This window comes from Python bivittatus, unplaced genomic scaffold (genome assembly GCF_059951505.1).
Source record: "Python bivittatus isolate LINGU-HERP-01145 unplaced genomic scaffold, Pbiv_v1 ctg000070_np1212, whole genome shotgun sequence".
Taxonomy (NCBI): Eukaryota; Metazoa; Chordata; class Lepidosauria; order Squamata; family Pythonidae; genus Python; species Python bivittatus.
The window spans coordinates 35,452,497-35,474,486 of record NW_028277034.1 but is presented as its reverse complement, the minus strand read 5'-3'; the positions used below and the strand labels follow the sequence as shown (position 1 = coordinate 35,474,486).

Sequence of the window (21,990 nt, the reverse complement as noted above, 5' to 3'; positions counted from 1 at the left end):
CACATGGTTACTTATTTTCTCATTCACTTCTGTTTCCACGCTGTTTCCATTGCTTTTTATGCAAAAATCCATTCATAAACTTCTACAAGCAGAATATGTGCAGATGAAATGAAGGTATCAAAAAATTAGATGCACATCCAGGAAAGCAGTATTAATATACTATGATAGACAATGGATTAGATATGAAGTACAAATGCCTGAACAGCTTTGTGTGTTCTAAAACAGAGTGAGGTTTTCCAAGTGAATAAGCAAAACCTCAAGACGTACATCTTCAAAACCAACTTTGGAATATACCTTGGCAATGCACTATTGTAACCTGACGGATGAATCTGTTACTTTGGAGTTTTGTAGGCTTAACATTTTTCAAGACTTAAATTTAGTTTGTCGTGTGTGTGTGTGTGTGTGTGTGAGAGAGAGAGAGAGAGAGAGAGAGAGAGTATTTACAAATTTGTTGCTGCATAATGCTTTGCTTTGCTTGTTGCAGAATGGACTGTCTCCGCTTCATATGGCTGCCCAGGGTGACCATGTGGAGTGTGTCAAACACCTACTGCAGCACAAAGCTCCTGTTGATGATGTTACACTGGATTACCTGACTGCCCTCCATGTTGCTGCACACTGTGGCCACTATCGTGTCACTAAGCTTCTTCTGGATAAGAGAGCAAATCCAAATGCCCGTGCATTGGTAAACTTTTCCTGGACTTCTGGTGGAGTATGAAGGGAACTGGGATACTGACTCCACACATTCAGTTCAGTGACTATAGAAACACAGGAGAATAATCGCTGGCCTTTTCAGTTGCACACTCAGTGACTCTGCCACAAATCCATGTAGATAGTAAAACAGTTGGGCATTAGAAGAGATCTAATGGTTACAGTGGCATGTAGATAAGAATGTGAGGCAAACAGAATGGTCAGTGTACATGAGGAGGAGGAGCTTCTACAGAGAACTACAGTCATAGACTTTTTGAAGCATTAAGGGCTTCCTCTTCACAGTTTACAATGTTGTTGTTCAGTCATTAAGTTGTGTCCGACTCTTCGTGACCCCATGAACCATATTGCGCCAGGCCTTCCTATCCTTCACTGCCTCCCTGAGTTTGCTCAGTTTCATGCTCATTGCTTCAGTGATGCTATCTAACCATCTCATCCTCTGCCGTCTTCTTCTCCTTTTGCCTTCAATCTTTCCCAGCATCAGGGTCTTTTCCAAGGAGTCCTCTCTTCGCATTAGGTGACCAAAGTATCTGAGCTTGAGCTTCATTATCAATCCTTCCAATGAGCAGTCAGGGTTGATTTCCTTTAAGATTGACTGGTTTGACCTCCTAGCAGTCCAGGGGACTCTTAAGAGTTTTCTCCAGCACCACAGTTCAAAGGCATCAATTCTTCGGCGCTCAGCCTTCTTTATGGTCCAGCTCTCATAGCCATATGTTACTACTGGGAAAACCATAGCTTTGACTATGCAGATCTTTGTCGGCAAGGTGACGCCTCTGCTTTTTAATATGCTGTCTAGGTTTGCCATAGCTTTCCTCCCAAGGAGCAAGCGTCTTTTAATTTCATGGCTGCAGTCTCCGTCTGTGGTGATCTTGGAGCCCAAATAAATGAAGTCTGTTACTGCTTCCATTTCTACCCCTTCTATTTTCCAGGAACTGATGGGTCCAGATGCCATGATCTTAGTTTTTTTAGTGTTGAGTTTCAAGCCAGCTTTCGCACTCTCCTCTTTCACCCTCATCAAGAGGCTTTTTAGTTCTTCTTCACTTTCTGCCATTAGAGTGGTATCGTCTACATATCTGAGGTTATTGATGTTTCTCCCTGCAATCTTAATTCCAGCTTGTGATTCTTCCAGCCTGGCATTTCTCATGATGTACTCTGCATATAGGTTAAATAAGCAGGGTGACAATATACAGCCTTGTCATACTCCTTTCCTTATTTTGAACCAATCGGTTGTTCCGTGACCAGTTCTAACTGTTGCTTCTTGGCCCGCATACAGATTTCTCAGGAGACAGGCAAAGTGGTCTGGTACCCCCATCTCTCTAAGAATTTGCCACAGTTTGTTGTGCTCCACACAATCAAAGGCTTTTGCATAGTCAATGAAGCAGAAGTAGATGTTTTTCTGGAACTCTCGTGCTTTCTTCATGATCCAGCGAATGTTGGCAATTTGATCTCTAGTTCCTCTGCCTCTTCGAAACCCAGCTTATACATCCAGTACTTCTTGGTTCATATACTGCTGAAGCCTAGCTTGTAGGATTTTGAGCATAACCTTGCTAGCATGTGAAATGAGCACAATTGTGCGATAGTTTGAGCATTCTTTGGCACTGCCCTTCTTTGGAATTGGAACGTAAACTGACCTTTTCCAATCCCGTGGCCACCGTTGCGTTTTCCAAACTTGCTGGCATATTGAGTGCAGCACTTTAACAACATCATCTTTTAGTATTTTAAATAGCTCAGCTGGCATACTGTCATCTCCACTAGCTTTGTTTTTTTTTTTTAATAAAATTTTTTATTCTTTACAACAAACACAAAACATACATAAACAAACAAGAACATACAAAGGCATAAAAAAAACCATCTTCCATTTTATACCGTGTGTCAACCAGTTACCAAATCGTTGGTGCCCCTTTCATAATCTTCACTCATTTATATAAATTCTCATATCATCTATTCAAAATATACTTGTATACTTATCAATTATCAATTATTAATCATTTGTAGCTAGTCTATAAAGTCATTTATTACAAGAAATTTTAGCTTTCATTGTAGGATTAGTAATACATTTTTATCCATCGATTATATATGTATATATATATAGTAATTAATATCAAATTTCTATTATAAAATTTCCTAATCCATTACATTACTATATTTTCTCATCCAACCATTAATAAAACAAATCCCGTGTCATATAAAATTGCTTATCTTCTTACTCTAATTTCAAATATCAATTTAACTCATCTCTGCACATTCCATAATTTTCAGTAACTTCCTCCTGCATAGGTACTTTTTCATTCTTCCAATTCTTAAAAGTTACAGTTCTAACCACTATCAAAACATACTTCATTCTTCACTACATGTTTCAACAAGAATAACTCTAGTTTAAAATCTATATGTTACTATGTCCAACCATGTATGAATTTTAGTCTAATATCTTAAAACATTTACAATCAAATACAATTCTTTACTATATATCTCAGTTTTATACCTTATTCAAACGCTTGCATAGTTTTAAGTTCACCCTTTTCATTCAATATCCCAAAATATCTAGCTGTTTATTCCTTTTTCTATATTATTGGATAAGAGAAAGCAATAATAAATGTCCTTTCAAACATTCTGCTTTTTGAAGCTTCTGTCAGTTCCATCATTGTTGTATTCCCCTCGTTTTTTCTTTAGGCATCTGGAGTAGTTTCTTTCAATATTGTTTTACTTCTTCTTTTTAAGTATTCTCTTAGTACAATTTTCCATTATAATCTTGTATAATCTTTTTCTCACCCTCATTACCAAGAACAAGTCTGTCCCTCTTCATTTATCAATTGATTAACCCTTTTTGATTCTCAGTTTATAAGCCTCAAAATAGTTCTGTTTAGTGTTTCTGATTTCTTGTACTATTTCTTCCTTTTCCATTGATCCCGTTTTATGTTTAATTAAGTCCATTTTAGCTTTGATGTCTTTTTTTTTTTTCTTGCAGGAATTTCTGCAGCTCTTCTTCCAGTTTTTTATAGTCATCCTCGATAGTTTAAAAATCTTTTTCTGCATTGTGTTTCTCGTATAGTCTATTATCAAACCCCTTGTATAGACCTTCTTTAAGTCAAAGGATTCTTTATCTTTGTTCTTGCCAAGAGAAAGAGAAAAAAAAAGAAGAGGAGGGGAAAGGCTAGATCTCTTTAAAAGTCCAGCTGGGGGGGGGGGGGGGAATAGAGGGCAAAGCAAAGCTTCTACCAGAAAGAAGAGCTACTGCCACTAAACAAGGCTCTTGTGACTAACTCAAACTTTCTATCTTGAATATTTTCAAAATCGCTTTCAACTCCGCTTTCTTATTTATAGTTATTCGGATGGCACCTGTATAAACATGCACATCCCACTATCTTTTTAGAAAGCCCAAAGTCCTTGAGTATACGTCACAATGAAAAAAAAAAAAAACACTATATCAAGCCTCTAGATGGCAGTGCAACTTTCTTTCATTTACTTTCTCTTAACTCCACTTTCCCCATTTCCAAAACAAAAAATATAGGTTTCTTATAACAATAAAAAAAATCTTAATCAAAAAAGAAGCTTGAGATAAAAGATTATTGAGTATTGAAAAGAAAAAGCCAGTCCAGTTAAAAATATATATTTTTTAAAAGAAAAACATCTTGCCAATTCCACTAAAAAGGGAAGGTTAAAAAACAAAGATTTTTTTCCCCTTTTTTTTATAAGGCTCAATCTCGCCGCTTAATCCACTTTTCTTCACTTTTAAAAATCTCTTTAAGTTACTTAAGGTGTTCTCTACGAATAGTTGAATAGTAAAGGTCCATCTCACCTGGTTGACACCCCTCTCCTTCTTCTTCCTTTGGAGCTGTCCCGGCTTTCGCAGTCATTAAATGGCTGCCTCTCCTCCGCCGGCTTCAAGAGCTTCTCCTGGGATCAATCTGGGACTTGCGGTGTCCCTGAGATCCGCAGGACGCGCCCTTTGCAATCACCGTCTCTACGGGACGGCTTAGGTCCATCGGGACCATCCGGGGGGGGAGATATCGGCTGCGATCCTGGAAGCCCAGGATCGCCCGCCGTATCGCCGCGACGCCAGCTCCGCCCTCTCCATCTCCACTAGCTTTGTTGTTAGTAATGCTTCCTAAGGCCCACTTGACTTCACTCTCTAGGATGTCTGGCATGGACATCAGGGGCATTAAGATCTTTCTTGTATAGTTCTTCTGTGTATCCTTGCCACCTCTTCTTAATCTCTTCTGCTTCTGTTAGGTCCCTGCCTTTTTTGTCCTTTATCATGCCCATCTTTCCACTAAACGTTCCTTTGATATCTCCAGTTTTCTTGAAGAGATCTCTAGTCTTCCCCATTCTATTGTTTTCCTCGATTTCTTTGCATTCTTCATTTAAGAAGGCCTTCTTATCTCTCCTTGCTATTCTCTGGAAATCTGCATTCAGTTGTTTATATCTTTCCCTTTCACCCTTGCTTTTTGCATTCCTTCTTTCCACAGCTATTTGTAAAGCCTCATCAGACAGCCATTTTGCTTTCTTGCATTTCTTTTTCTTTGGGATGGTTTTAGTTGCTGCCTCCTGTACAATGTTACGGGCCTCCATCCATAGTTGTTCAGGCACTCTGTCTACCAAATCTACTCCCCTAAATCTATTCATCACCTTCACTGTGTACTCACAAGGAATATGATCTAAGTCATACCTCAGTAGTCTAGTGGTTTTCCCTACATTCTTCAATTTAAGCCTAAATTTTGCAGTAAGCAGCTCATGATCTGAGCCACAGTCAGCTCCTGGTCTTGTTTTTGCTGTCTGCATAGAGCTTCTCCATCTTTGGCTGCAAAGTATATAATCAATCTGGTTTCGGTATTGACCATCTGGTGATGTCCACGTGTAGAGTCTCTTGTGTTGTTGGAAAAGAGTGTTTGCTATGACCAGCTTGTTCTCTTGACAGAACTCTATTAGCCTTTGCCCTGCTTCATTTTGTACTCCAAGGCCAAATTTGCGTGTTATTCTGATTATTCCTTGACTTCCTGCTTTAGCATTCCAATCCCCTATGATGAAAAGGACATTTTTGGTGCTAGTTCTAGAAGGTGTTGTAGGTCTTCATAGAACCGGTCAACTTCAGCTTCCTCGGCATAAGTGGTTGGGGCATAGACTTGGATTACTGTGATGCTGAATGGTTTGCCTTGGATTCGCACTGAGATCATTCTGTCATTTTTGAGGTTGTACCCCATTACTGCTTTTTCCACTCTCTTATTGACTATGAGTGGTACTCCATTTCTTCTAAGGGTTTCTTGTCCACAGTAGTAGATATAATGGTCACCTGAATTAAATTCACCCATTCCCATCCATTTTAATTCGCTGATTCCCAAGATGTCAACGTTCAAGCTTGTCTTCTCATGTTCGACCACATCCAACTTGCCTTGGTTCATAGATCTTACATTCCAGGTACCTATACAATATTGTTCTTTACAGCATCGGACCTTCTTTTCGCTTACAAATACATCCACAGCTGAACATCCTTTTGGCTTTGGCCCAGCCGCTTCACTCTTTCTGGAGCTACTTGGAATTGCTCTCCGCTCTTCCCCAGTAGCACGTTGGACACCTTCCAACCTGAGGGGTTCATCTTCCGGCGTCATATCTTTTAGCCTTTTGACATTGTCCATGGGGTTTTCTTGGCAAGGATACTGGAGTGGGTTGCCATTTCCTTCTCCAGTGGACCACATTTTGTCAGAACTGTCTGTCATGACCTGTCCGTCTTGGGTGGCCCTGCACGGTATAGCTCATGGCTTCACTGAGTTACGCAAGCCCGTTCACCACGACAAGGCAGCGATCCATGAAGGGGACAGTTTACAATAAAGATTATATTATATTCTGCCCCATAAGCAGTGTGTCATAGTGAATGACATCAGTGTAATGCAGCCCTTTTCATGAGTGTTCTGAAGTTGTGTTGGGGTAGAAGACCTATAGTTTCTACCCAGTAAATCCATGCTGCTTGCAAAACCTGAGTGTTGTAAGTCCCAACACCTGGAAGACTTCACTTGGGAAAGATTGAGCTAATATATCTTTGCCAGATAGTCTGGCATTGCTTAATAATTTAGATTTGATAGATATGTTTGATTGCCTAAGTTAGCATGTTCATAGTTTTTTCCCATTCAGAATATGAAAACTATAGTTTATTCATTTTATCTGTTCCAGAACAGGACAAGCCCTCCTTCCAACTGCTCTATTTGAATCCATTCCACTTCAAAATTCCTCTCTGGTTCTTTCATGTATTCATCAACTTCACAAAATCAGACCACTTTCATTCAGCTTGCCTTCCCTCCCTCCCTCCCTCCCTCCCTCCCTCCCTCCCTTCCATCAAATTTATAAGGCCACCCACCTCATATACATGAGTCTGAGTGGCTAACAATTAAAACAAAATAGAAACAAGATAAAACAGTCAAAATTTAAAAACAGCATCAATAGTGTAAAAATAGCTTTTGAGAACATTAATAATATCCTACATTCAAATCAACTATGATATGGGCTCACCCATACTGCCAGGGCCCAGCCTAGATGACAGAGCCAAGTTTATAATGCTTTGCAAAAGGCCAGCAGGATTCAGGCAAGTCTACTGTCTGGGCGGGGGGGAGGGGGGGATACTATTCCAGAGGGGGAGCACCACACCCTTCTTTTAGTTTCACAGACACACAATATACCTATTTTCTTTTATTCCATTTTATTCAGTAATTTATGTTCTTTACCATTTACCATTTACTTCATACGTCACAGTGTTCTATATGCCATGGACATCATCAAATGGGTCCACAGATATTCACTTTCTTCCATCCATCACAATTTTGGTCAATCAAGGCTTTTTTAGCAAAAGAAAGAAGATATTGACTAGTTCACCACTTTTAGTCATATCAGTGCTGCATGCATTATTCCTAGCTAATGATAAGGACACTACTGGTTAGGCAATTTTTGGCCAATATGCCACCAGACAACCAAAGCCAAATTTTACTCCAAGGATATTCATGCTATCCTATGGAAGCTAGAATTCTCATCTAGGGACTGCCTTGCAAATCAATGTAATGTTGCCCACATCCACCAATTAGGAGATATAAGTAGCTTACCAATTGCATACATCTGATCATATAGCCTTGATATACCTTATTGTATATAGTTGGTTACATATGTCTACTATGAATAATATAGTCTTCCTTGAGTCTTTAGATGCTCAAAAAGACTAAGCAAGGCTGAACATTGTTAAATACTTTGGTGGAAAACCACCAAGAAATTCCAGGGCTACAGATCAGATTAGGAAAACAAGGAAATACCATGTCCAAACTGTTGCCAAGAAAAACACATGCATGTGTCCGTATAATAACCAAGTCAAACTCCACTTGAAGGAGACTTTACTTTTTTATAACACATGGACTCACTCATACACAATATATGATTCCTCTTTTAATCCTAAACACTTCTTGATTTGATGTTGCCTAGAAAAACACTATGTAACACCTGAGGGCAGAATTAAAATTTCACATTATTAGGGATTAAACAAGAGATGCTACAGCACAGCATAACGTCAAACCTAAGTGGCATGGTGTCAGTAGACAAGGCAAAGCATGGGGCTGCCTTTCAACCACTGTGGAAAGAGCAGAACCAAGAAGAAAATAGAAACTTGAGAAAAAAATAGTTTGTTATTGTTTTTAAGGGCCTTAAATAGTATTTTCTTTGAGAATAACAGGAGGAGCACCTTTTAAAGATATACAATCAAAAATGTTATAGCAGTTCATGTCAATATAAATCGTTTAGTTTTAAGATCCAAAGATGATGATGCCGGTGATAATAAATGTAGGATCACCAGTATGTTTGACTGGAGTCTAAACAAATAGCAGACGATGCTGCAGAATACTGAGCAGGTGTTTCATGGATGGTGATGTTTCTTGCTCATTCTTCTCAATGAATTTCTTCTGTATTCCATTAAAAGTAAAGAAAAAAAAAACAGTAAAGAATATTTGAAGACACCTAACATAAAGAAATCCATAGAGGATAAGACAATCATATTTAGATGTCACACTAAGACACTCTTGCTGCTTAACAAGATAGGTATCTTATTCAATAACTCATGCAACTTTTAACAAAAGTCTATTTCTTCCCTAAGGCTTTATGCCTGATCCAAATTTGGAACAGCTCTATTTCTAGTTTGCATTAACAATTAAGTTTCAAATTCTGGCTAGGAAGGTAAGAATAGAATGGTAGAATCTGCATTCGTATGAACTAGTAGAGGGACTTAGCAGATCATTCAAACAATTCAAAGTTCATTTCAATTCCACTTTCCCCCCTGGCTTTGTGACAAGTTACCCACAGAATCTGTGGACCTTGGTTTTGATTTGAGAAATAAATGGTAGCATTGCTAGTACCTTACATAAAGTAAATGGAGCACTGAATAGTTTGGGAATATTGTAGCCTTTACTATTATTATGTGATTAAACATAAAAATATCCCAATACAATAGCTGAAGTGGACTACAGTCTATGAAAGCTAATAGCATAGTAAGTTTGTTAACATTTAGGATGCCCAAGCCTGTTTTTGGTTCTTGATACAATAAGTAATTTATTCCTGAATAGATGGTTTCTGTGCATAGGTGTCCTTCCGTAAGCATGTCAATGCCCAAATAATGAAATCTGCATTGTAAGATGCACATGACATAAGCTCTGCCCTTTCATATTATCAATACAGTGTCATGCACAAGTGTATAAGGAATGGAATTTGTGTTGTGATATCAAAACACATTCATCCTTTCCCATGGATGCCCATACTTCTGTATGTTTCTATTTTGTATGTTGTGTAGATCTCCCCATGAATTAAGTTACCATGCATTTGTTTTTGCATGGCTTACCTGTGTTGTTGAAATAGTGCATTTTTGTAGGACACAAATCACACTATTTTTTAGCTTAGACAATGCAATTCTGGAATGTAATGTATTGTGATTGTGTTCTATAGAATGTGCGTGTGTGTATCATGGATACAATTTAGGAATGACCTGAAATAGCATCCCCAGTTTATTTCCTTTATTTGCACATGGCAAATGGAGGAGAGAGAATTTGGGGCCAAGAGTAGGTTGAGCCGAAAGAGGATAAATTGTTTCAGAAATGAGACAAGGAAGTGATAGCTTCCTTTCTTTTCCATTTATTCGAACAGTTTAGAAATTGCTATGCATTCCAACAGTTCTTTTTTTTAAAAAAAAAAAAGACTTATTTATATCAGCCCATGTGCCAACTTTGGTGGCTGAAAGAAATCTGTCAGTGACTATTTTTTCTTATTCCCAAATGGCTCTCAATTGTCAATAGTATTAGTGTAACTAGTTTCATTTCAGAAGCATCCTGGGAGGGGGAAAGATGGCCATTGGTGCTTTGCTCTGGATAGAATTAGAAACACTTGCATTTTTAAAGATTCAGACAATAAATAGTTGGCAGTGCTGAATGAAACAACATTTTAAAAACTGAAGAAAAGGAAACAAATCTATTGCTTTTACTGTAATGTGTATCCTCCAAGTTAGGAGAGAATCCAAGATTTTCCACTTGGTACTGAGAATATCACAATAATACCAATATCACAGGGATTAAGCTGAATTCACCTGATTCCCTGTCCCAACATAACACTCTGCAAAAATACCATTAAAGTATTGTTAAGCCAATAATAATAAATTCAGAAACTCATTATAAAACTTGTGTTTCTTATTGTGATAATTAAAGTGGTTTGGTTTTTTTTAAATAAGCAAACAGGGAAGTTCATGTACTATGTTGACTTTCCTATTCTTCTTATCCTTTTGATTTCCAAGGGGCTTCTCTGTGGGCCAAGATTCTTCCTGGATAATGTGATATTGTCAGCCCTGGCTTTCTACAGATAAAGGATGTTGTGGGCTAGTGGTGAAGTTCTGTCCAATTTGGAACAAATACTACCCCTCCCTTGCAGCCCACTCCTGTCCCTCCCACATTGTTCAGGAGAAATTGTGAACCTCTGGAAAGTTTCTTGGGGGCAGAGAGAGCTCTAAGAGGGAGAGTAGGATCATGCTTATTTGAGTTGCTTGTTAAAACCCATAATTTTTCAAATTGATACTTCTTATGGTGGTTGTAAATCCCATTGTTCAAGTCTCTCAATAATTAATCAGTGGTCTCTTGCTATAATGTCCTATTTCTATGCAAAAAAAAAAAAATTAACAGTTCAGCATTGTCATATAATTGTTCAGAATACATAGATTTACAAGTGGACTTTAATAATAAGATAAGGTCAAATTAAGTACTGAAGTAACCGTTATAGTTAACATACTCTGGTATTAACTGGAGAAAGTCTATATTAAGCCATAGAAAATGGTGGCAATATAATCAAACATTCTTACTCTAATGTCCTTCCCCATACTCCAAGCACCATAGAAACTACTTGCATGGGGTGCAGTCCTATACTGCAGATGTTGGTGATTATGAAGTCTGTATTATTTACACAGGGTGGGTAATGCTACACTGCTGTGGTCTCTGTAGCTCAATTTCATCAGCTACTACTATAGCAAAAAGAATAAAGAACACCACACAGATTAAACTGCCAATCAGACTTTTTTTTTTTTGGTCTGCTTAAGACATCCATTAACTTCACAAATTCTCTTTTGGGCTCATTGCTGCAGCTGTTCCAGTGGCCTTGGTATTCTTGTTTTCTCAGTATGTCAGAATCTGACTTTTTTTAAAAAGGGTAATCTATCTGTATGAGAACAGAAGGTGCATGCTTAACTAACATGACTGTTTTTTTGCACAGAATGGTTTTACTCCACTGCATATTGCTTGCAAGAAAAATCGCATTAAAGTAATGGAACTGCTGGTGAAATATGGGGCTTCAATCCAAGCTATAACAGAGGTAGAGAAATTTCACAAAGAACCCTCTCTCATGGCCATCTCTTCTTTCTCTTCACACTCTCCTTTTTAGATATATATAAATTAGGCAGAATTTAAAGGCATTTTGCAGAGGAGTAAAATTGCTATTGCTTTATTTCACAGTCGGGCCTGACACCAATTCATGTGGCTGCATTTATGGGGCATCTGAACATAGTTCTCCTTCTACTGCAAAATGGTGCCTCTCCAGATGTCACTAACATTGTGAGTATGGCTTGGATTTGAGTAATCCTAAGCTCGCTAGGGGTGTCTTAACCAGAAGCTACGTTAGATATTAGTATTTTGTGAACCTTTTCTTTCTAAGCGTCTTACAGGAATACATTTAAAATGGAACATGGTGCTTTCCTCTGTCTTCTGCTTGTCTTGTAAATACTTTTAAAGCACACTTTTATTTCTGAAATCTCAAAGCAATGTCTAAGCAATTTGCTAAATAGTTTCAGGTTCTGTTGTTTGTATACCAGATTGTGTACAGGATAGGCAAAACTATTTAAATGCAGATAGATAGATAGATAGATAGATAGATAGATAGATAGATAGATAGATAGATAGATAGATAGATAGATAGATAATTTGTCCTTGAGAAAATATAAGTACCTAGTTATTATAAACAGCATTCAAAATAGAGTTTATTTTTCTGGGAAAAACGTTGTTAGCGGGAGGATATGCTTGACTCAAGACCAGGTAATACAATCCTTTTCTCGGGAGTTTACATATGGATGCTGGCAGATTAAATCCATATTATATACTATAGCTATAGGGGTTGTGGTTCAGTGGATATGAAATCCTATATTCTATTATTTCAGTGTAGTTTAGTAGGAGAAGAAAGATGGGAGTCCCCCCCCCCCGCCAATTTGTCTAATTAATTTAATAGATTAACTTGGTTTCTGCCTCTGTTTTATTCTGTGCAAAGTTGTATCACAAACATTTGTAGTTTGGGAATATATGAATTTGTCGCAAATCCACTTCTTCCCAACCTTCCTGTGTCTTCCATTCTGACTGCTATAATAGCAGAGTTGTGTCAATGGTGCCAATATGTGGTATAGCATGCCCAGAAGGTTGTGCTAGTGAATTTCCAATGATAAACAAGTATCTCAAGTTCCCGAAATTCAGTGTAGACTGAAATCCAGGTCTTACACCATAGCTGCAAGTTATAAATTTGTTCAGTAAATAAAGAGAAATAATTCAGCAGAAGCAGAGGGGCGAATTCTGGTTGCCGCAGTCCCTCATATTCTCCTTCCAAATTAGCTCTAGTAGGATGTGGGAAAAAGTTCTGTCAGAAGAAAACTGACATTGGGTTTTTATTTGTTGTTATCAGAATAGCTTTGACTCACACTACGTGGAAAATAGGCACTTGCCATATGCAAGACTAACGTTAAATCAATTTGAAGGTTTTTGTTCAAATGGCTAGCAAATTTAACACATCCATCTTTCTTCAGCGTGGTGAGACTGCATTACACATGGCAGCTCGTGCAGGACAAGTGGAAGTTGTGCGCTGCCTCCTAAGAAACGGTGCTTTGGTTGATGCACGAGCTAGGGTATGTATTCTCACATGTCAGCTTCTGCAACATTTTTAACAAAGTCAGAAGAATTCTAGGTGTGCTATGATGAATTTTTTTTTCTTGCAATCTTCTATAGTGAAAGAACTCAAGGGTGGGTGGGAGATAGATAGATAGATAGATAGATAGATAGATAGATAGATAGATAGATAGATAGATAATATCTAACTTCTGTCATCTTTTGAGTTGTAGGAGGAACAGACACCACTGCATATTGCATCTCGCTTGGGTAAAACAGAAATTGTGCAGCTACTGTTGCAACACATGGCACACCCAGATGCTGCAACAACTAATGGGTATACACCACTACACATCTCTGCCCGAGAAGGCCAAGTTGATGTAGCATCGGTTCTGTTGGAGGCAGGTGCAGCACACTCCTTGGCTACCAAGGTAAAATCTAAAGTTTTGGTGTTAATGTTCCAAGTAGTCAACTAAGACCAGAATTATAATTTTACCAATAGATTGTTATGGCTAGATTGGGCTAACATAGAAGCAAAGGCCTTGAAACCAGATTTTAATAACAATATACACGGGTCATCCATTCCTTCTGCCCCAAAATGAATGGCCCTCAGCCTCTTATGAAACATGAGCAGAAGGAAGAGACTTAAGATGTGAGATTTAGCTGTTCTATATATGGGTTGGGTGTTACAGTTTGCAGTTGCTGGTTTTCTTTGTACTAACAGTTTTTCTAGTATCTGTAATAAAGCTGTTGTGTTCTTGAATCTCGGCCTATGATTCCTTCTAATTTCAGTATCAATCTGGATGAAGCATGACAAGGTTTTCCTTCAGAGTATATTAGTACTCTGATTTTCTACTTCCATATTTTACAGAAGGGATTCACACCACTGCATGTGGCAGCGAAGTATGGAAGCCTAGATGTGGCAAAACTCCTATTGCAGCGTCGTGCATCTGCTGATTCAGCTGGGAAGGTAGGAATTAGTATTCCAGTTTGAATTACCAGTAACTAAGAGACTTTTGTTCTAAGTGTTAAATATCCTAGTTTTGATGCTGCACTCAATATTACAGAAGAATTTGATACTGAAATAAAAATATCATTTATAACAGTATGCAGGTACTATGTTTATACTATTTTTTACAAAAGCTTTCCCAGTATTAATTGCTACAGGTAGTGCTTATATCGTATTGTAACGGACAAATTAGAATGGATTTCACTGACTGACTCTTTATAGGATTATCACATGAAGGCTTCCTTTTTAGGTGATTGTTTGCATGTCATGAAAAGCCAACAAGGATAGTACCTTATCATTATAGTTAGCACATGATAGAAGATATTGTTGCTATAGCTCCATGTCAAGGTTTCTACATGTACTTCATAAGATCTAGTTCAATTTGTCTCACATGTTCATGCCAACTATAGTTAATGATGTGCAGTGGGGCAAGAAAAGTTGCCAGGAAATGTTGAACAGAAACAGGTGATATAAAAGGGGGATGAAGAAACTGATACATTTAGCAACAGACTATTCTAATGTGTCACTTTGCTCAGTACCAATCTCAGTGGCAGTATTCTGTTCAGGTGCCTCAGTAGATAGACTTTTAACTTTCTAACACAGAGTTAAAAGAGGGAAGAAAAAAGGTGTTCTCTTCAGCTTAACAAGAGTCCCATAAACAATCATTCCATGGCAAACATCTTGCTCAGATATGCTAGGAAAGGCAATCAGGTTGTCTATCATGCATCAGAAATTCAGCCTTGACCAACTTGCTAGTTCCCTCCCTCCCTCCCTCCCTCTCTTTCTTTCTTTCTCTCTCCCTCTCTCTCTTAAATAACTTAAATAAGACTTAAATAACCCTGCAGCAATTTCCTTCCTCACATTCAGTCTGCCACCCACCTCAGCTGCAACTTTTTGGTAATCCCTTCAGCAACAATGCAGCTGCTTGAAAATATAGCGTTTCCCTGACTAGTGACTAGCTTTTGTACTTATTGTACAGTGAGTGAGATTAGGGGAGGGAATCCCCTATTTCTTTCTCTTCTACAGATATGCTTTCATGTAATTCCACCATGAGTATATTTATAAAAAAATAATAATAAAGGATTTCAATTAGATGGCTATTTTTCCAGATTGCCAGAAATTCCATAGATAAAATGGAAGTGTTCTGTTCTTCTTTCTGCTATAAAGTCATTGAGGATTTCAGGCTTGGCAATAAGAATATATGGTTAGGACTGCAATATACTAGGGATGTATGAAATGTTTTGAGTTTGAAACAGCTGTTCCAATCATAGTGAAGGAAGTCTTCTGATAATATCCTGACCATTCTGGAAGTGTTTTTTGCTGAAACCTGCCCCCCAGAAGTGCTCAGAGCTCAAAACAGGAGTGATTTAAGCAGAAGATACTTTTAGGATACTTGGAATAGTGTCAGAACACTTTCAGTAAGGACAAAACAGCTGTTATGGACTCATGATAGGGCATTTCAAGTTGGAAACATTTTGAATCCAAACTATTTTGTACATCACTACAAATATACCAGTCCAGAAAATTTAATAAAATTGAAATGGCGTATTCTTTTTTAAAAAGCAAAAAATCTTTTGTCTAATATTGATTTAATACTCTTCTCTTTTAAATAACTTGTCTAATATGAAATAATTCACTTTGAGTTAAACCTGCTGTGTTTTTCTTAGTCAATTGCTTATTTAATCTATGCTGTTGTTTTGTAATTAATGCTAGTTTAAACAAAGCTAACCAGCACTTAATGCCTTAACATAAACCACCCTTTCCAGAATGGTCTCACTCCCCTCCATGTTGCTGCTCACTACGACAATCAGAAAGTGGCACTACTCTTACTGGAGAAAGGTTCTTCTCCTCATGCTACTGCCAAGGTGAGACTTACCATTCTACTGTGAATATGTTCCGGTTGTTCTAAAACAGTGTTTTTCAAGTTCGGCAACAAGATGTGTGGACTTCAACTCCCAGAATTCCCCAGTCAGCATGCTGGGGAAGTTTAAAAAACACTGTTCTAAAATAAACAAGCTATAACCTTCCAGACTCGTTAGATCACAATTATCTTCCACCCTAGCTGGCACATATCCAATATGTCTGGAAGGAATCCATTTAGGGAAGACAAGTATGGATGAGGTGCCATTTTGGGTATAGTTTCCACCAAGCTGACCTTGTCTGAGCATGGAAGCTCAGACACTTAGATAAGTAAAAAAGCTTTCTGGAAAAAAGGCAGTGGCAAACCACTTATGTAATTATTGCTAGGAAATGCACGGATGTCTCCAATGTGTCATCAAAAGTCAAGTTCTATAAAAGTTACATGAATTCTAATCAGCAATAATCTTTTAAAGGAAAGCCTGTAACTCTTCTCAATAACAGCTATGATGTGTTCTATAATTAAGATTGGACCTTTGAAATATCAGTGCCAACGTATGTCTTAAATGATTGCAGCTGTGATTTCATTCAAGAAACTATGGCTAATATTACTCTTTAGGTGAAAGTTGTAGTATCAGAAAAATAATGGTTATTCTCTGAAGAGGCAATTTCTTGATATTTTATTATGAAAGAAAACAAAATTCAAATGTATATTAATACAAGGCAACTGGTTTTAGAATGGGTATACTCCTCTACACATTGCTGCTAAGAAGAATCAGATGCAGATAGCCACAACCTTACTGAATTATGGAGCAGAGACCAATATTTTGACCAAACAAGGTGTGACTCCACTTCACTTGGCCTCTCAGGAAGGTCATGCTGACATGGTGAACGTACTTCTGGAGAAGGGAGCCAATATTCATGTGGCCACAAAGGTAATGTTCTCTTTCTATTAAGAATGAATTCTTGAACTATCATCTAGAAAATGATATGTGTTCTACAAAGCAATACAAAATATGAATTTGTTAGAGAAGAAAAAAAGGAAGATGTGTAAGAATATATTTGGCTAATGAGTGTTATCTAAAACACTCATTAGTGGAATATGATTTTTTTAAATCTACTGCTAATCTTCTCAATAGCAGATAATATATCCATAGAAGTTCTTTGTGGCTCTGATCTCTGCTTATATGTTAATTGGAAATTGCAGTTAAATCTGTTAGATCATGTTGAGGTTTCCATAATGCTGAAGCTGAGATACTTACTGTAATGATTATGATTATGAGATACGGTTGGTTTTGGGATTGAGGGTAAGTGTCTCCTTTACAAGATTCTACTGTTCCTGGCAGAATTTCACCAAATATTCAGAATTGTATAAATATTTTTTCCTTGTTTGCAGAATGTTTCATTTTTTTCTGCCTCTCTTCTCCAGCATGCGTATGAAGCCAGTCGCCATGCTGTTCAATTCTTTTATAATACCCAGTTTTACCACCACCACCCCATCTTGTTAATATCTACAGTTTTTGTGTTCTCCAATATCTAACCAGAATTGGAAACAAGCTGTGAACAAATTGACAGTCTGGAGAGTTCATGATAATTGTTAGGGAGAAGTTACTTGGATATAAAAAAAGGAAGATGTGTAAGAATATATTTGGCTAATGAGCGTTATCTAAAACACTCATTAGTGGAATATGATTTTTTAAATCTACTACTAATCTCCTCAACAGCAGATAACATATCCGCAGAAGTTCTTTGTGGCTCTGATCTCTGCTTATATGTTAATTGGAAATTGCAATTAAATCTGTTAGAGCATGTTGAGATTTCCATAACACTGAAGCTGAGATACTTACTGTAATGATTATTGAACTGAATTTCATTAGGGCTACTTCTGAGAGGACATGTTTAGGAATATCATATTAAATACCTGCCTTTGTTAGGATTCAGTTCCCCAAGGCAGCATGGTTACAGCCTGTGGTATTCAAGCTTTGACCCTTATTACTCAGGTTATGGCCAGAGAGGTATTTTGCTGCAAGAAGCTTTATAAAGGGTTACCCTTGATGATGGTCAAAACACTTTAATTATTACAGTATATAAGATGTTTCTTCTCTTAATCTGTATCACTAAAAGTACTTGTGTTGTTAATTTTCAGAGTGGACTGACATCTTTACATTTAGCAGCTCAAGAAGATAAAGTGAATGTAGCAGATATGCTGATAAAGCATGGAGCAAACAAAGATGCCCAGACAAAGGTATGACAAACAGTAATTTCCAAGATGATAAAATAAATTTCCAATGCCTTATCACATTCACAACTTACGTTTTTGGGGGGTCCTTTTCATTTAGCTGGGTTACACTCCACTAATTGTGGCTTGTCACTATGGAAACATCAAGATGGTGAACTTTCTTCTGAAGCAAGGAGCTAATGTCAATGCTAAGACAAAGGTAAATGTTAATCGTTTCCTTTCTTTTTCATTTAAAAACAAGCACGTTAATATTAATTTGTATTTAAGAAATTTACAATATCTGAAAGTAGAAGGGTCAATTTTTCAATGCAGTAGTCTATGAATAAAGCATCATTAATACTGTATTTACTATGTACAGATAATAATTCATAGCCAGTCATTATCAGCATGACCACGGAATTCTGAAATTACAGTGCTAATGCATTTTGTTGGCACCAGTCTGAGGAAAGCTAATCTAAAAATATTCAGTTAAAGTTAAAAGTGTTATTGTGTAATATGCAAAATTATCTCTTGTAATTATTGCTTCATCTTATTAAGTATTGTTGTACTGGAAATATTAATGAATATGTACATATTTTTGTTTATAATAATTAGGCTAGATACATTCCTGTATAGAAGCAATTTAACTATGTTGTTACACTATAAAATAGCAAATGCCTATTTCTTCAGTTGATCAAAGTTGTATTTATTTATTATTTATGAGATTTGGCCACTGCCTGAAACTTAGCAGATTCTTGGTGTTTTACAGAACTTACAGAATAAATCAGTATTATGATAAATTAAATAGTGACATCCAAAATCTAAATCTCCTAATTAGTACTAAAATTAATGAGGTAAATTTTGTTTCTGATGGAGCAATGGCTATAATTAATCCCCCAAAGTCTTCTTGAAGAGCAGGGTTGGAAAGCCATGACAGTGCTGGCGATCCTTGCTTTGGAGGGCAAGCTACTCCTAAGGAGGGAAGCTGTTACAGATAATGCCCACTGTCAGTGCCTACTGTCAGGCCCCCTCCCACCATATCTCCTGGTAGGTGGGAACATTTATTTATTTATTTATTTATTTATTTATTTATTTATTTATTTATTTATTTGTTGGATTTCTCTCCCGCCCATCCCCCCCACAATGGGGGACTCTGGGTGACTTACAAAAAACATTAAAACTATAAATATATATAAAATACATACTACATCTAGAATTAAGAACAATACTAAAAAAGGAAAATCCAAGAAGATGGGAAATTGGGCCGAGGACAGCTGGCCACTATGGGGCTAGCCATCTCCCTGCTTGAGGTATTCCCTCCCCACCCAGGCCAAGTGACAAAGCCAGGTCTTCAAGGCCCTTCGGAAGGCCAGGAGTGAGGGGGCCAATCGCACCTCCGGGGGCAGAATGTTCCAAAGAGCGGGGGCTACCGCAGAGAAGGCCCCACTTTAGCAGTTCTTTGGGTAGAGCGAGCAGAAACTGTCAGAGAAAGCCAGTGAATGTAGTTGGTAATTTTCACTTCTATTATTAACCATAATTAAATGCTGCAATACTTAGAATAATAGTAACAAGAGAACATTAACTAGCCTATATGTAGCCTCTATCTATTTTTATGCCTTTTAAAGATGTCATGTTTTATTTATTAAGTTACATATCATGAATAAAGTTGGACTAGTTGCTAAATTATGAGAGGTGCAACATTCATTAGATTGAGGTAATCCAAAAGTAAGCTCCATTGAGACATTTCTTAGTAGAAATCTATAGGATTACACTGCAAATGTTGTATCTCACACTGGAAAAAATCCACTTGTTATAGTACCTAGAAGAGAAATGATCAGAAATGCACTTGACTTGCATCACATTGCAAAAGTCAGGGACTTAGGAATAAGCAGTAAACTGGCTAAGCTTGTAGATGGTTAAAAAAAAAGTGAACTGACTATATAGATCTCTAAAAAGAATTCTTTAAAGTGAATGAATGATAACCAAATGGCACCATGTTATACTTATTTTAAGGTAATAAGGGTAAAGTGGTAGTGGATGCTTTGGCATAAAGCCCTGCTTTGATATACACATTGATGGCATCTGTAATTAGCCATAAAAAAGATCTTGGGATCATAGTGCATTGTACAGTGAAGAGCACCTGTGGAAAAAGCAAAATTTATGCTAGGAATCCCTAGGAAAGGAACTGATAATAAAAATGCCAGCATTATAATGCCCTCATACAAATCTATGGTACATCTGGATCTGGAGTACTGTGTACAGTTCTGGCTGGTACACTTGAAAAAGGTTATAATATGGGGAAAGTGCTAAAAGGAGCAACCAAAATGATCAGAGGCCTTGAACATCTTCTGCATGAAAAAGGGTTAGAATATTTGGGATTGGAAGCAGGGAGATGTGATGAGGGGGATGTGTTGAGGTGTATAAAATCCTGAATGCATAGAGAAAGTGGGCATAAAAATATTTTCTCCTTCTCTAAAAAGCAGGGCTAGGTGCCACCTAATAAAACTGATTTGAAGGAGGTTTGACCCCCCCCAAAAACACACCTTTTCACATAGTGCATAAGTAATCTGTGAAATTGATTACTATCAAATATAGTAATGGCCATAACTTGGATGGCTTGGAAGGGGATTGTATAAATCCTTGGAGTATGATTTGAAGGGCATTATTCTTGACTGAGTGTTACTTCTGGGTTAGGAATAGCATGCTTCCACATATCAGTTGTTGGAGAATAACAACAGGGAAGGTGTTTGCTTCCATCTTGTGCTTGTAAGCACCTCAGAGTCATCATTATGAGAAACAAAACACTGGACTATGGTGGCATTGGCAGAGCTGTTCCTATGAAAATATGTCGTCTCTATTTTTAAATTTTCCATATCAGTGTTGCGTGCTGAACCTTTAAAAGATAAGCCTGCTTGAACAGATTTATAAGAAAAAATGGGGGAAATGAATGTATGACTGTAAAAAAACAGATTTAATTTAAATAATTTAATTAATTTTAAGTAATTTAATGATTTAAATTTAAAATGAACAAGGAGCATTAATTTTCACTTTCTTGTTATATTTTAATTAAAACTCTTTTACTTCTATATTATTTAAACCCTGGCTGCTTCTGGAGTTGAGAAGCAGCCCATTCAATTTCTAAAAGGAAGGTCTTGCAACGGGAGGAAATACTTACACTGTGTGCATAAGAAAACTCTGTGTTTATTCCAAATTCTAATTTTCAGTTTGGAATTTGCTCCAGAGCATGTGTCACCACCAAATTATCATTGCTCACTTCTCCATTTGTTTATCTTATTCTTTTTTAATATTAGTTAGAATAAATTCAGTGATGTTAGTGAGAATTTTCACAGGGATATTGTTGTCAGGTTTAAGACTAAAATGCTGAGAAAACTGCAGGGTTGTAGGCAAGCAGGATATGTGTGATATGGAATGATAGATATAAATGCTTACTTCAGAGTTTTTTCTTATCTCCCCTCCTTCCCCCAAAATAAAGCAACCAGCAACTTGAAGAGACAGTTACTAACCCACAAATAAAAGGAATATAGTACCTAATTTTACAGGACACAAACACAACCAGCTTTCATGGGAACCTAATGTGTTCTTTATCTTATTTTCTTTAGCCCACTGATTACTTCTTATTTACTGTAATTTCTAAAAATTAATAGGGATCTGATAGGTCTCAGCCTACCTTCTATCATTAATGTATGAAAAATCTATAAGATCTATTACTGATGTCTGCTGCCTGATGAAACATCTGGCATCATTGTGATTAATACTTCTGCAAAATCAGA

General features: G+C 37.2%; 1 protein-coding gene across 24 annotated transcripts in view; it reads left to right on the top strand.

Moving 5' to 3' along the window:
- Positions 1-21,990, top strand: part of ANK2 (ankyrin 2) — a 304,223-nt gene that overhangs the window by 209,878 nt on the left and 72,355 nt on the right. For 19 of the 24 annotated variants that reach the window (XM_088132944.1, XM_088132955.1, XM_088132949.1 and 16 more), the window contains 10 exons: positions 485-682; positions 11,467-11,565; positions 11,706-11,804; positions 13,037-13,135; positions 13,349-13,546; positions 13,987-14,085; positions 15,891-15,989; positions 16,719-16,916; positions 18,128-18,226; positions 18,321-18,419. In XM_088132944.1, the coding sequence (XP_087989070.1) occupies positions 485-682; positions 11,467-11,565; positions 11,706-11,804; positions 13,037-13,135; positions 13,349-13,546; positions 13,987-14,085; positions 15,891-15,989; positions 16,719-16,916; positions 18,128-18,226; positions 18,321-18,419 (1,287 nt within the window). The remainder of the gene's footprint in view (positions 1-484; positions 683-11,466; positions 11,566-11,705; positions 11,805-13,036; positions 13,136-13,348; positions 13,547-13,986; positions 14,086-15,890; positions 15,990-16,718; positions 16,917-18,127; positions 18,227-18,320; positions 18,420-21,990) is intronic. The other 5 variants (XM_088132957.1, XM_088132959.1, XM_088132947.1 and 2 more) reach the window with 2 other exon arrangements.